This window comes from Leptopilina heterotoma, unplaced genomic scaffold (genome assembly GCF_015476425.1).
Source record: "Leptopilina heterotoma isolate Lh14 unplaced genomic scaffold, ASM1547642v1 Lhet_351, whole genome shotgun sequence".
Taxonomy (NCBI): domain Eukaryota; kingdom Metazoa; phylum Arthropoda; class Insecta; order Hymenoptera; family Figitidae; genus Leptopilina; species Leptopilina heterotoma.
The window spans coordinates 302,819-318,288 of NW_025111033.1; the positions used below are offsets into that span (position 1 = coordinate 302,819).

The 15,470-nt window shown below is 28.3% G+C and overlaps 1 protein-coding gene across 1 annotated transcript in view; it reads right to left on the bottom strand.

Moving 5' to 3' along the window:
- Nucleotides 1-15,470, bottom strand: part of LOC122505264 (clustered mitochondria protein homolog) — a 64,769-nt gene that overhangs the window by 28,179 nt on the left and 21,120 nt on the right. Inside the window, exons 2-3 of the mRNA XM_043616768.1 lie at nucleotides 1,299-1,576; nucleotides 609-1,031 (exon numbers count right to left, since the gene is read on the bottom strand). Coding sequence (XP_043472703.1) covers nucleotides 609-1,031; nucleotides 1,299-1,576 — 701 coding nt within the window. The remainder of the gene's footprint in view (nucleotides 1-608; nucleotides 1,032-1,298; nucleotides 1,577-15,470) is intronic.

The window sequence follows — 15,470 nt, forward strand, 5'->3', positions numbered from 1 at the left end:
ATGTAGTTAGGTTTTTCGGGTTGCTGATTACGAATCTGTTGTCAGATTTTAAAAATGTAAAAATGATCACTGTGTTTCTGAAATCAGATTTAGATATGAAATGGAGTGTTTATACATTTTATTTTTGTAGGCTAATAACAGGAACATTTTTTTTATTTTCTGAATTTTATAGACACTAGTTTTGTAATCACCAAACTTAAAAACTCCCAAGCAACAAATTGTAGGCGAATCTTATCCAATCTAAAATCCACTTGAATTCTTACATCAGATTTGTAATCAGCGACTTACAAGCAACAGAATGGTAAAAGAAATATTTGTGTTACTTTACAACTGCAATAAATATAGATAAAAACGGTCTAAAATATATAACAACTATTAAAAAGGGTTAAAGAGGAACTGTACACAAAGTAATAGATACATTTTTAATTAATGTAATATAATTATTTAAGGAAAATCAGTTTTATAAAATATTTTCTATTTAAATTACTTGTTTCGTTTGACTATTGTTTGGCAGATTTATATTGAATAAAATATTCAATTATTAAATACTATCCTTTATTTACTGACTGTACAATTCTTCTTCAAAAAGAGAAATTAAATAAGTTTACCTTCAGACAGGGTGGACATTTTTGTTCCTTCGCTTGAGGTTGCAGAGGTAGTAAGGGTCTATCTTTGCAACCTGGTATGATGTAGTCAGGCGGAGTGCAATCAACGGAATCAGCTCGAGATTTCTTTTTTTCCATGATGTCACCATTAGTGATAACATTTAAAAATGAAAGACTACTGCATTCAACACCATTGTATGCGTCTGCGGGATCAACGGATTTCAACAAATCCCGAACATGCCGCACGTGAATGCGAGCCTCGCGCATCGTATAAGGCTCCTCAACAACTTTGATCACAGATCCCTCCTTTAAACCTTCAATATTTTTCAATTCAGCAAAATTATCCAATGTATTTCCATCAAGTTGGAGAGAGAAACACGTTCGATGACAAGTATCTTCACGATCCATCAAAAGTTGATGAATTTCCTAAGCGAATAATTTGTACCATCGTTATTACTTATCTGAATTTTTATAAACCTAAAATTTTCAGTAGCAATCATTTTATAAAATATTTATCAAATGAAAAGTTCGAAATTACTAAATTTTATTTCGAACGTTTAAAGTAAATCTCCCAATTTATTAACGTATATTAATTTGTTAAAGATAATTAGATGGTTAATAAACGAGTATAGATCGAATTATTCTATTAAGACAATCATTTTCATTGAATAAATGAAAAATTGGGCATTTTACCTGTACAAGTTCCATGCTGGAGACCTGAATATCGAAAGGATCTGCTCCAGGACTTACTATCTTAACAGTGAAGCCCATATCCTGAATGAATACAACCTCTTGTTCACTTGAAGAGTCTTTATCTTTGTCAGCCTCGCCATCTTTATCAGATTTTCCTTTTAGTTTATCCTTCTCTTTTTCTTTCTCTCCCTCTTTGGTTGCTTCAACTTCTCCTTTCTCAAGAACATTTTCAATCGCACTACTCGCATTACCAATTTTTTCTCCGTTTTGATTTGCATCTAAAAGTAGAAAATAAGAATGTAATCACATTGTGAGACAAATGTTGGACAAATGAATGATCATTCATTATTTAAATTTATAATATGTTTAAGATGTTATTATTATTATTTTAAAATGTTTACGATGTTTACTATTATCAATTTCGTGATGTTCTCTTAAGGTACTACTACACTTTAGAAGGCTCTTAAAAGACCAAATTTAAAAAAATTTTTTCTCAGGTCTTTTATTATAAATATTTAAAAAACTTTTTTGCCTATATTACTACACATTTGGAGTATAAAAATTATGGTTTGTTTTTTAATTTTTATTTAATATCATAATCTGCAGACAGTATTCAGATCGAAACTCCAAAAAGTTAGTTGTCCAATTGCGGACAGTTTATCTCAAGATTGACAAATCGGAAACAAAAATCCAAATTGCTTTTTAAAAAGGAAGGTGTCTTGCATAGAAATCTACCACCAATAATGAAAAATCGACTAAAATAAGAAAATAGCAGATGTTTCAATAATTTTTGTCAAAAAACACTATGTTTTTCAGTATTTTTCTAGTCTGCAAAAATGTTTTTTTTAAATTTTTTGACCATTTTCTGGTAAATTGTCACACAGGACATGCTAACAAACAAAACGAGTTATCATTTATTAAAATCGGTTCAGTAGATTCAGAGATAAACTGTCCGCAATTTGAGAAAAACGCGTTTAAACTTATATGTATCGTTAGAGGCCATCCATAAATTACCTAAAATTCTTTTGCAAATTGAAACCCCACCATTTTTTTTATTTCAGACACTGTTACATACATTAGCACCAATGTTTCTACTGGTTGTAACAAAAAGCTGGACCCCTCCATCCCCTTAAAGACTTACTTAATTTGTCAATGACTTTTTACATTAATTGAATATTTTTTGAAAAATTTACTTTTATTTTTTACAATTGGTTATAAATACTTTAGGAGGTGTTTTCTGAAATAATAAGGAGTTAAAAAATACAATAAAAAAATAAAATTTTTTTAAATTCTAAAGTGTAGTAGTACCTTAATGTACATAGATGATTTTTTATAGCTACACTTGGATCTTTTTATGATCATCTGAATGCTTTGGAAAGTCATAACGAAAAATCTAAAAAAATGTGTGGATTTTATTCCTGACAGTTAAAGTAAGAGAACATTCAAATAAGATTCCTGGTCATTTTTCCGAAAAAAATTTTCCGAAATTGTGTTATGTAAAATTAACTTGTTTAACCTCCCTACGGCTAACCCCGAGTATACTCCCCTACTAAAAAAGAACGACTGTAAATACGAGCGTAAATATGACTGTGAATACGACCCTAAATACGGGCCTTAGAAGGGTAGTGCAATTGAAACAGCAAATACAGCCGTATTTATGCCCGTATTTAGGGTCGTATTTACGGTCATATATGAATACCATTTTTTTAAAAAATATATATATATATATACCCCCACAGCACCGAAACTTTCCTAAAAATTTATTGAATATTTCTTGTAATATTCGGCATATTTAACTGAAATGTTTAGTGAAAATTGTTCTTTACACAACTTTCAATAAACATTGCAATTACATATTCCGAACATTGCAAGTAAATATTTAATAAATTTTTAGTAAGCTTTCGGTGCGTAGAACATTAAATAAAATTAATTGTTTATAAAAAATTTATTAAAAAAAAAACTTTTTTAAAATTTTCTAATTCTGAACGAAAGTATATTTTATCCCCTTTATATTCCTGCTTGGTTCATTTAAATCGGTTCATTCATTTAGGAGAAATCAAATTTTGTTTAAAAAGTTGCAAAAAAATTAATTTTGCAATAAATTTTATAAAAAATAATTTTTTTTCTGTTTTTTGGTGGACACATTCTTAAAGCCAAATAGAAATGTTTTTTTAACATTTCGATTTAAATAAAATACTTTTTATTTTCTGTGAAAATTTCACGAATTCTGACCCTTTTGTTATTTGTAAAGTGCATTTACACAACTGTTGGTAGAAAAAAAATTTACCAAAAATCTGTCAAAATTGCCTTCACACAAAACTGTAAATGTTTTTCTATATTATCTTAAAAATACATTTGTTTTGTCTGAAGCTAAGTAATCGCATATTCTGCATATATAATTTACTATAATTTGCTTTGAAGTTAATGATTTAAAGTAAGTTTAATTGCAGCAATTTATATTTGCAATTAATTTGAATCGGAAGAAATAAATGTATTTTCAAGCTATTGCAGAAAGACCTTTACAATGAGGTGTGTAAACGGAAGGCGATTTTGACATTTTTCGGTAATTTTCACTGAACCCTAAACTTTTCGATTTATTTTTAGAAAACTACATTTTAATTACAATCTAATCACACGAGGAGGTATTAATTTTGTGCGAATTTATATTTTTTGATTTATTTTTATTTTTTTTATATTTATCTATTGTGGACTTAACCTAATATTTCTATCGATTTTTGCTATAACAACAACAAACAAAATATACTAAATTTGTTTGTTTTTAAAATAGTAATTAAACTTCTTAATTACATCTAGTTCATAAATATACTATTATTATTTCTGTTAGTATTATTATTATTATTACATTTATTATTAATATTTCAAGTTACGTGTAACTACCCATCCCTATAGACCCAACCTTTTTTACAACAGTGCTTAAGGCCAACGCAGAATAGATCTGTAACCGGAACCGCAATCGTAAGCGTAACCGTAAGAATGAGTTAAAGAAGGATAGGTATATTGTTTATCAATATGTAAGATGTAGACTATCGATCACTCCGAGTCAAATTTGACTCGAGTCGAATTTGACTCGGAGTGATCGATAGTCTACATCTTACATATTATTAATTTGACCGAGTGATAAAATCAAGAATTCTATATATTGTTTATCCTTCTCTAACTCATTCTTACGCTTACGGTTACGATTGCGGTTCCGTTTACAGATCTATTCTGCGTTGGCCTTTACAGTTACATGTGATTCGAGTTATTTGTCGTTTTTATTTAGCTGTTGAAAAATCTACAAGTGTTTTTATTGTGCGTTTGTGTTTTTGTGTTTTTTCTTTTATAATAAAAATAATAAAAAAATTCTTACAGTTACATGTGATTCGCGTTATTTGTCGTTTTTGTTTAGCTGTTGAAAAATCTACAAGTGTTTTTATTGTGCGCGTTTGTGTTTTTGTGTTTTTTCTCTTATAATAAAAATAATAAAAATTACAATTTTTAATAAATAATTGTACCATGTGTATATGTGTGTTTGTGATTAAAATAAAGTGACATTTATATATTTGTTTGTTTGTTATGCATTTATTATAAGAATAAATCGTTTTTCAATACTTACCTTAAATATTATTTATTTTAGTTGCAATATTATATTTAATATATTAAATTAATAATAATTAATAATGTTCCATTATATATCCCCACAGCACCGAAACTTTCCTAAAAATTTATTAAATATTTACTTGCAATGTTTATTGAAAGTTGTGTAAAGAACAATTTTCACTAAACATTTCAGTTAAATATGCCGAATATTACAAGTAAATATTCAATAAATTGTTAGGAAAGTTTCGGTGCTGTGGGGGTATATATATATATTTTTTTTTAAAAATGGTATTCACATATGACCGTAAATACGACCCTAAATACGGGCATAAATACGGCTGTATTTGCTGTTTCAATTACACTACCCTTCTAAGGCCCGTATTTAGGGTCGTATTCACAGTCATATTTACGCTCGTATTTACAGTCGTTCTTTTTCAGTAGGGTCGGGGTACATCTTTCATTTATTTATTTTAAAAAATTGAATTCGAGAGTCATATACATAAAACTCTTAGTGTAACTTGAAGCTGAATAGTTGTATTTAATATCAAAATAAATATGAAATAGTCAAAATTAATTTTAACAAAATTATAATTATAACTTTATGTCCTGCAAAATTGAAAAATGATAAAACCGGAGGAGGTTTAATATATACTTTTTGTTGTAACTGAATTCTGAATATTCTATTATGTGACGTCCCCTACAAAATAGTTTATCAAAATCTGTCTATATCCAAATTCTAAATTCTTAAAAATTAATTATTTTATAAAATTTTATAATTGTTGTTTAAAATTAATTGTTAATAACTTTCTTTAATATGAATATTGTTAATTCATTTTCAACACATAATTATGTAAAATTTACAGAAACTTGTTGAAAAGGTGAATTTTGGCTCCATCTATTAGAAACTACAAACACTTTAAAATCTCTTCCACACAAAAACATCCCTGTCTTAAGTACGCCCAAGCAACTCCTATTTTCGCAAGGCTGAACTTGAAGAGCTCAATACCATCCTTGGCCTAACGAGTTTTTCACCATTTTCCTTTTCAGGGATCTAATCATTACAATTTTCCAATTTTTTTTTCTCCACCCTGAGACAATTCTTATCCAAAACCAACCCAAAAATCAGGAAGGGACAAGAATATTATAAAAATACGAACTCCATTAAAAACTCCATGGAAATTAATAATTAATCCCAGTTACACTATAAAACCAAAATAGATCAAGTAAAAACCTTGGTCACATAATTTTGTTGTTAAAAAGTGAGCAATCACCTTTGAGTTATGTAAGTATTCAGATGCATATAAATTTCTGATATGCTATATACTATCTATACAACTTATAAGCTTACAGGTGCATTTTTGCAACTCAAAAACAAAAAGAAGATTCACTTATTATCAACTACAAACTTTTAAAAAATTACTTTTTAAGGACGTTTATCCAAAGAAATTCAGACCTCTAGAAAAATAACTAATTAACATTTAAATAATTAAAATATTATTATTAATAGTATTTTCTATAAAAAATTATCAATTTTTTAAAAAAAATATTGACAATCAAAAAATTTTTTTATACAATTTCCATACGATCCAAGTTTTTTGTCATGTCGCTTGTGTAGAATTTATTTAAAATGATTCGATTTTAATGTATTAGCTTAGTTTCTTAAAAAAAATAATTCTCTACAACGTCACTGTTCAGATTTTTAAACAAGAATGCCGATTTGAAAATATGCTTATTTGCTTTAAAAAAGTCAAAATTTTCTTTTAACCCTTTCGCGCCAATAAACTATTAATATAGCTTTTTTTAATCACCAACGTAACTACTATATATAAAAAATAAAAAATTACATAGTACTATTATAATTATTATAAACAATAGGTAGAATACCGTTAAAAAAAAAGCAAAATTTAATTTTTTTAAATTTGCTGAAATTCGCTTAAAACTTCTTACTCAGGGTGTTTCGGGGTTGCTAATTAGGGCCAATTTCCACTTACAATAAAACATAAAAATCAATCAAATTTGTTGGAAACTTGTTACTCGGAGGTTTTTGGGTTCGTTGAATTTGAATCTAAAGTGGAAATTTTGAAATTAAAAATTTCGAATTCAATATGGTAGGCAAAAAAATTAAAAATCAAGTGGATTAATTTCAAACTTGATATAAGGGGGTTTTTAGGGTTGCTGATTTGAATTTGAAATCGAATTTTGGAAAGGGTAAAAAATTATTATCTAACCGTTAAAAAGCAATGTAAAAAATATATTTAGTACTAAGTGATTACAAAAGAGAACGTGTCAAAGATATAGTGAAAAAAAAGAAAATGCTAATGTTATTGAAACTATTTTTTTCCTCAACCTTATAAAGAATTAAAATGAATAAACTTTAGGACTTGCAGCAATAAAATGGTATAATTCAAAACCAGCAGCAATATCAATTGCTAATCTTTCATAAAAAATATTTTCACTTTAGGACTTTAATTTCATAATCAGCTACCTTATAATAAATCCTATTGATTTTCAATTTATTTTTTCATCAGCAATTTTGAATTTAAAAATATTAAAAACTTAAAATTCGTAATCAACAAAACTCTGAAAATTTACTTAATTGACTTCCAAAACCCCTAAATTAGTCCAGAATTACGGTCACAAAATGTTTTAAAAATATTTAAATTGTAATATTAACCCTTTAACGCCCAAATGTGCTGATTTTTAACTTCGGTTTTAAGCTCATAATACCTATTAAAAGGAAAAAATTATTAAAAATTCTACAACGACATATCCGTACGTTTTTGGGGTCGCTCTTTCGAATGCCATAGTCAAAATTTCCAAAAAGTGACGTTTAACCCTTATTTTTTCAAAAATACTCAAAAAATACAAGATTTTGGACAGTAATTTTTTTCAGATCCAATTTTAGTTGTCATAACGATTTTTCCAAATCATCTAAGGTATAAAAAACGTGTTCCCGATAGTTTTAGTTTGAAAATATGCTTTGCGTTTTAAGATTTTTTGTATTTTTGATTCAAAGTGGCGCCTGAAAGTTAACAATTTTCCAAAATTTAACACAGAATGGATACAATTTTCAAAAGTTCATGAAATCGATTGAAATTTGTTACTCGGGGGTTTTTGGGGTCGCTGATTACGAATCTAAAGTCATATTTTCAAAATTTATAATGGCGGATCATGATTTTGATTCCTTGTCAAGGGGGCATGAGCAGTTGTAAAATTCCATTGAAATAAGCCTATTTTTAAGTACCATTTTCTCAACTCCAAATAATTATTTCTTATCACACTTTGTTCTGATGATTTTATATGCAAAGAACTAAAATCTGATCGTTTGATACAGACAAATAATTATTATTTTTCAATTTTCTGTGCCATTTTAAAAAAATAATTACCCGTTTTCTTGGTTTTTTTGTTAAATAATAAAAAAACTTTAAATAAACTAATTTATTTGTAAAACTGAATGACCATATTACAGTCCATTAATGTACAAGTATTTTTAAAAAACCATATCCGTTAAGTGGTTTTTGAGAAAATGGAACCTAAGTGATCCGACATTTTGAATTTTTTAAGTCTGTCTTCAGATTCGTTATCAGCGACCCCGAAAACTCCCGAGTAACAAATATGAACCCAATATGATAAATTTTTAATATTGTCATCCGGCATATTGGAGCCGCCATTTTAAATTTTCTAAGTCTGTCTTCAGATTCGTAATCAGCGTGCCCAAAAACCCCCGAGTAACAAATTTGAAGCCAATATATGAAGTTTTAATATTATCGTCCGCCATATTGGAGCCGCCAGTTTGAATTTTTAAATCTGTCTTCAGATTCGTTATCAGCGACCCCAAAAACCCCCGAGTAACAAATTTAAACTCAATACGATAAATTTTTAATATTGTCGTCCGCCATATTGGATCCGCCATTTTGAATTTTTTTAATTTGACTTTAGATTCGTAATCAGCGACTTCAAAAACCCCCGAGTAACAAATTTCAATCGATTTCATGAACTTTTGAAAATTGTATCCATCCTGTGTTAAATTTTGGAAAATTGTTAACTTTCAGGCGCCATTTTGAATCAAAAAATACGAAAAATCTTAAAACGCAAAGCATATTTTCAAACTAAAACTATCGGGAACACGTTTTTTATACCTTAGATGATTTGGAAAAATCGTTATGACAACTAAAATTGGATCTGAAAAAAATTACTGTCCAAAATCTTGTATTTTTTGAGTATTTTTGAAAAAAATTAGGGTTAAACGTCACTTTTTGGAAATTTTGACCTTGCCATTCGAAAGAGCGACCCCAAAAACGTATGGATATGTCCTTGTAGAATTTTTAATAATTTTTTCCTTTTAATAGGTATTATGAGCTTGAAACCGAAGTTAAAAATCAGCACATTTGGGCGTTAAAGGGTTAAAATTGATAGTTTTTTAATTGAATGTGAATTTTTAAAAATTCTTTTTAGTTAAGTCCATAAAACATCCAATATTCCCGATTTAATAAAGAAACGATAGCTGGTATAAAATTATTTTAGTGAAAAACATTAATGATTTATGCCTTTGAACCTTGCGCTCGCCAGGGCTAAGAGCCAATTAAGGATTAGTCAGATATTTTTGTCAGGTATTTTAATAAACAATTAACAAAACAAAACTTATTCTTGTTTAAAAGTTTTAAACATACAGAAAAAGGATCCTGGAGTCTGCAGCTTGGGGTGAATCTTTTGTGAAGCGAAACATGCTTAATATAATAGTGCATAAGAATATTATCTTAAATATTCTCCATTTCAATGAACAGCCGGGTTTTTACCATCAAATTATTTATTAATTAATAAATTATTTTCAAAATAATTTTTCAAACACTCTCTTAATGTACGTGCTACAAGAAAGTTCGATGGAAATAGTACGGCATTTAAGTACCTACTATTTACATTGTGCGTTTATTTATAAGCATTGGTGGCTGCAAGAGCATCTTTGAAAAGGCACATTTCTCTACTAGCTATATTTATATGCATCTACCCGGTGTTATTTTAACAAACACCACTCATTAATTAGATTATGGGAATAAAAAGACAATATTCACAATAATGATAGAAAATTTCCCTAACATCTGTCTATGTGGCTCGTCAACACGTGCATTAAAAGAACGAACTTTCAATGTCGAAAATTATAAGAAAAATGTATAGTTCTACTTTACAATGTAACAATATTTTCCTGATTATATATACACCGAATACAATTGCGCAGCAGTGAAGAATTTTCTCATAAACACGAATGAATGAATGAAAGGGATTCTGTAAATGTTAATGAACATACGCGTGTTATTGTACATGCTGATTAGTTTAATTTCACTTACATGTGGGACATTCTACGTGAAGTAGAACGTTTGGATCTTGTAATATTTTTCAATATTACTTGAAAATGTTTCTACTTCATTAAAACTATAACAAATTTTAACCAAATTTTAAAATGTTTAAAAATATCTTCAAATTTGTGTGGACATTAAAAACTATTTTAAATTTAAAAATTATATAAATTAATTACCGGGTTAAACTCTTTAAATCTGAATCAGTAGATTTCTATTAACAAATAGTAAAATTTAATTAAGTAATTAAGAAAAACAAGAATATTAATGAAAATTAATTATCAACATAAACGAAAGGAAGTATGTCATAAAGCCAAAAAAAATTTAATAAACAAAGTTAGATAAAATAAGAGGCGCTTGGTTGTTTTGATTACAATTCCGATTCACAAAAATTATCGAAGTATTATTTGTTAATGACAGTAATAAATTGATTAAGTGAAAAGAAAAATAAATTTAAATCAGTATTCATAAATCTGAACATAACATTATGTTCATGTGATATATACATATGATTTTGCGTCCTACTTAAAATTTACATGTAAAAAAAAGAATACACATTTTAAGAATTATTTTGCCAAATATGTATTAAATGTGATAATTCGTGCCGATATATCAATACATATCATTTGTATATTATATTTTTATAACAAAAATATTTGAAATTGGATAATCTTATATTCAAATTATTACAATTTCATCGTTATAAAAAATTTATGGTTTTTGTTACTTTTCACACTGCAACAGACGGAAGAACTTTTTTATTTGTTTTAAAATCTGTATTCATTAAAAAAAATTTTAATGCATCTTACAATATTAAGTTATGAAGTAAAAAGAAAGGGATAATAAGGTTTTATTGTTTCTATTAACATGTGTCCCAGTATGTGTACATATGTTCATCGTTTGCAGTGCGGGAGGTTAATCGACAAGAGTGAGCATTTTAAAAGTGTAGTTTCTGCTTCATACACTTATTTCAGTGATAACTCGTAATGATTTCATAATCATGACGCAGCAATTCTATATTCAAATACTATTTGGTAATGATCGATTATAACCCCAATAAATTAGTTAACACAGAACTTTAAGCTCAATAAGAAAACAATAATGATAATAAATTAAACTATTTCTATAAAATGATTGTTTTCTAATAAAAATTGTGTGCTTTCTGAAAATAAATATTAATGCTTCTTACATTCTTCTTTTTTTAACGAAGTAGTTGGTGCAGAAACAGTGTAGGTTCAAAAATTAACATTTTTGCAGTAATCACTAACAAGTAGTTTTTTTAGTATAAGAAGGAAATTTTAAAGAGATTATTTTTCATTAATTTATCCTTTACCAATAATTTGAAAAAGTTATTGATAAGATATCAAAAATATGTACATAGGTAACATAGTGCACATCAGGGACAAGGCCATTTTCTACAGAATGAGAATTACTTATAGGCATTAACGTGTAATTTTTTTCTTAGAAAAAATAATAGACAGAATGTACTTTTCACTTAGGCAATTTTTTACTTTAGAATAAAAGCAATACACGCAAAGCAATTGTTTCTTTAAAAAAATAATTTTTGCCATAGTTCCTAAGGTTAAAATCACAAGGCAATATTTGACATTTTTATTAATTATATTTGCAATTCAAGTGGAAAGAAACTTTTATTTTTATTAATATTTTATTTTAAATAAATATGAAAAAGAACCAGTTTGTCAATTTCAATAACAGTTAAATGTGCGTGTATGAATTTTATAACCAAAATGGTGTCTACATATAGTTTTAATTTATAAAACAATTTTATTGAAAAAGTGAATTTCATACCTTTAAATACTTTAACAAAATTTTCTAGATTCAATTTCTGTAGTATACATTTCTTACTTTGGTTTCCATTGTTTTAATGTTACCTTATTAACTAAGACATAAATTGTTTTTTTAAAGAAACAATTGCTTTACGTGTATTGCTTTTGTACTTAGGCAAAAATTGCCCAAGTTAAAAGCACATTTTGTCTATTATTTTTTTAGTGAATCTTATTAACAGAAAAATAATTTTTAAAATTCAAACATATTTTCTAATTAAACTCTTTTCAAAAATCTACACCATATCATGTTTAATATTTTCTGGAATAGTTTTTAATACAAAAAAATGGTTTCAAATTTCTTGAATTTTTTTTGTCCAACTTTGAAGACCTACATTTTTTAAGAAAAAAATTACACTTAAATGTCTATAAGTAATTCTCATTTTGTAGAAAATGACCTTTAAAATAAGCCTAAGATTATTATTTATTAAATAATCATAAAAGTTAATTCTCTTATCTTTATAGATCATTCACAATGCGTGGAAAATGTATAGTTGAAAATTGTTCAAAAGGTGCTGGTGTTGCTGGCCATTGCCTGCCAAAAATCATTGAACAAGGGATAAGATGGCTGTTTGTTATAAACAATACTTCTATTTCTGGGATTGCGTACGAAGAAATTCGAAAGAAATATGTAGTTTGTCACAATCATTTTCTTGAAGAAGCATATATTGAATATAGTTCACTCTAATTTGTAGCACCGAATTCGATATCTTTGACCAGTCAATATCTTCCTTTCTATTGAGCCTAATTGGTTTTTTCCATTTAATTCTTTCCATATAATTTTCCATTTTTTTCATTTTTCCATTTCCCATATAATTGCTATGCACTAAATATTGTAAAACTATGCATTTATGTCTACTCCTCTCAGAAGTTATTATACACTTATACTTTTCATATTGTTAAAAGTATTATGTTTTCTTTACATTCGTTGTACTATGATAATCCCGTAATTGGTCTTTAAGACTGTTGGATTTGTTCAATAAAATAAAATTAAATAAAATTAAATAATAGTTCGAAAAAATGCTTAAGACGAACTCAATGCAAACAATGCATTTGCCAAAAAATCAAGAGGAGGCGGCTGTTTCTTTTGAATTGAATATTCCGGTAGTAGGTGAGACTGTCTACGACCAGATGTCAAATAATATGCCACCGACATTGTCTCCAAGTTTATGTCATTATCAAAACTTGTACGACGTCTGTTCCTAAGAAAGAAGAAAAATGTTGCATGTTCTCCAATAAAGACGACAATCCACTCAATTGCAAAAGGAGTTAGCAGAAACTGGTCACCGTTACTTTACTAAAATAAGAACGTGTTGTCGTTCCCGTTACCTAAAATAAGTAACGAAAACGATAATGATATTAAAAGTAACAGGTTACTTCTAAACACTTGAAAGTGTTAAATAAAACACTTTGAAAGAAGAGTTAAATACGAAGAAAATGTCTTATTGAGATTATAAATTTAGAATAAGATTTATATTTAGAATTATATTTTGAATGTAGTTTTGGAAAAAAAACTTAAACGTGCTAAAATCTAAGTGTAGAAGATTAAAAATGTTCTTTCCAGGCAAAGTAGTAAAAATATTAAAATTGTAAAACTTTCACTTTTATGATGTCTAGCAGATATCTTAAGGGTTCATGCAAACCTCCCACTTTTCGATTTGGATGTCTCAGGTAAAATGAGTGTAATTGCGAAAAAAAACCCTTGTCAGGTCTGAGTTAGTTGACTACAAGCAGTCATTCTGTATACTTCTGTACATTGCTCTGTCTTGCTTTTTCTATTAAAATAAATATACTTGTTCTGTGTACTATTAAATTGATTTGTTTTATTTCTCCTAGAATAAAACTAAGTAAAAATTCAATAGGTTATGGGCCCAGAACATTTTTGCTGCGCAAGTGTATTTTTCAGAACTAAATAAAAGCAAAGTCGGAGACATTGAGCATCGCGTTGTAGCATCCTCGCGTCATAGAAGTGTTAGTGGTTTTTCGCTCAAACTAAGTGCCTTTAAACTGTGACACCGCGTGTTTACAAGTGAACTAATTTTTCTCCATATTGTTGAACATACGAGTGGTTTAAGTTTTTTTCTACCATGGCGGAAGAGAAGGAAATGTTTGATATAACTAAGCTCAACGGTACCAACTATGCAATGTGGAAATTTGGCGTCACAATTGCTTTGGAATCAAAGGATGTTATGAATCATATAGATGGTACAGCAGAAGAGCCAGAAAAAGCCACAAAACCTGCAGATTGGAAAAAATGGAAAAAGGCAAATTCGACGTGTTCAATGATTTTACTTCAGTCGGTGGAAAAGAAGTTACATCCACATTTAATAAACTGTTCAAGTCCGATGAAAATGTGGAATAAATTGCAAACTCTTTTTTGTGATTGTAGTGAAGACATGAAGCAAAGTGCGTGGGAAGAGTTTTATGCGTTTCGAATAAAAGATGGCGAATCCATATCTCTACAAATAGAAAGATTAGAGAGCATCTGTAAAAAGCTTTCCGATGCAAAAGAAAGTCTTTCTGATTCATTAGTTGAATCAAAGATATTAAGCAGCTTGCCGCTCAGATTTTCAACTTTCAGAATGGCCTGGGAGTGTACTCCAAAAGCGGAGAGAAAAAAAGAAAATCTTATTTCAAGACTTTTAAGAGAAGACAAACGATTAACTGATCTGGAGGACAGCGTATCTACACTTGCACTGCAGGTTAATTCTCTTAAATTTAAAGAAACTCTTAACAGCAAGAGTACAAAAAAGGAAGAAAATAGAAAGCAAGCACAAGAGAAAAATAAGAAAATTGAAGCTCTCAAAAAGCGAACTAAGTGTGCATATTGTAAGGAAGTTGGTCATTGGGTTCGAGAATGTCCAAAAGCTGCACGGAGAGAAATCTGTTGCTATTATTGCTTGCAGAAACTTTACAAATTTTATTAGTCACTGCTGAATAGAATTTTAGCTTGGGGTTATAATAATTTATATACGAAATCATCTATTTAATGTAATGGAGAGTTCGATGCAATAAAAACAAAAAGCAGCTGCTAATTTTGCACGAAATCTTTATTATAAATATAAAGAGAACGTGCTATAAAAGTATTAGATTCTTCTCATAAGAATCGCTCAAACTCCGACTGATTTTCAGGCGGACTTTATACAACACAATCTTACCTGCGTATACGCACATATAACTCACACACATATATATTTTTCTGGATGATTTCGAGGAACGGAACGCGTACAACGCGGTGACGTTTGCAATAACATAACCTAACAATTTTCACATGTTGCTTATACATTCAAACACGAATAAAAGAAGAAGACGGGCTGGCAGTAGGTCGCCAGTTTATTAAATTTACTATTTTATATATTTATTTATTTATTTTTTTT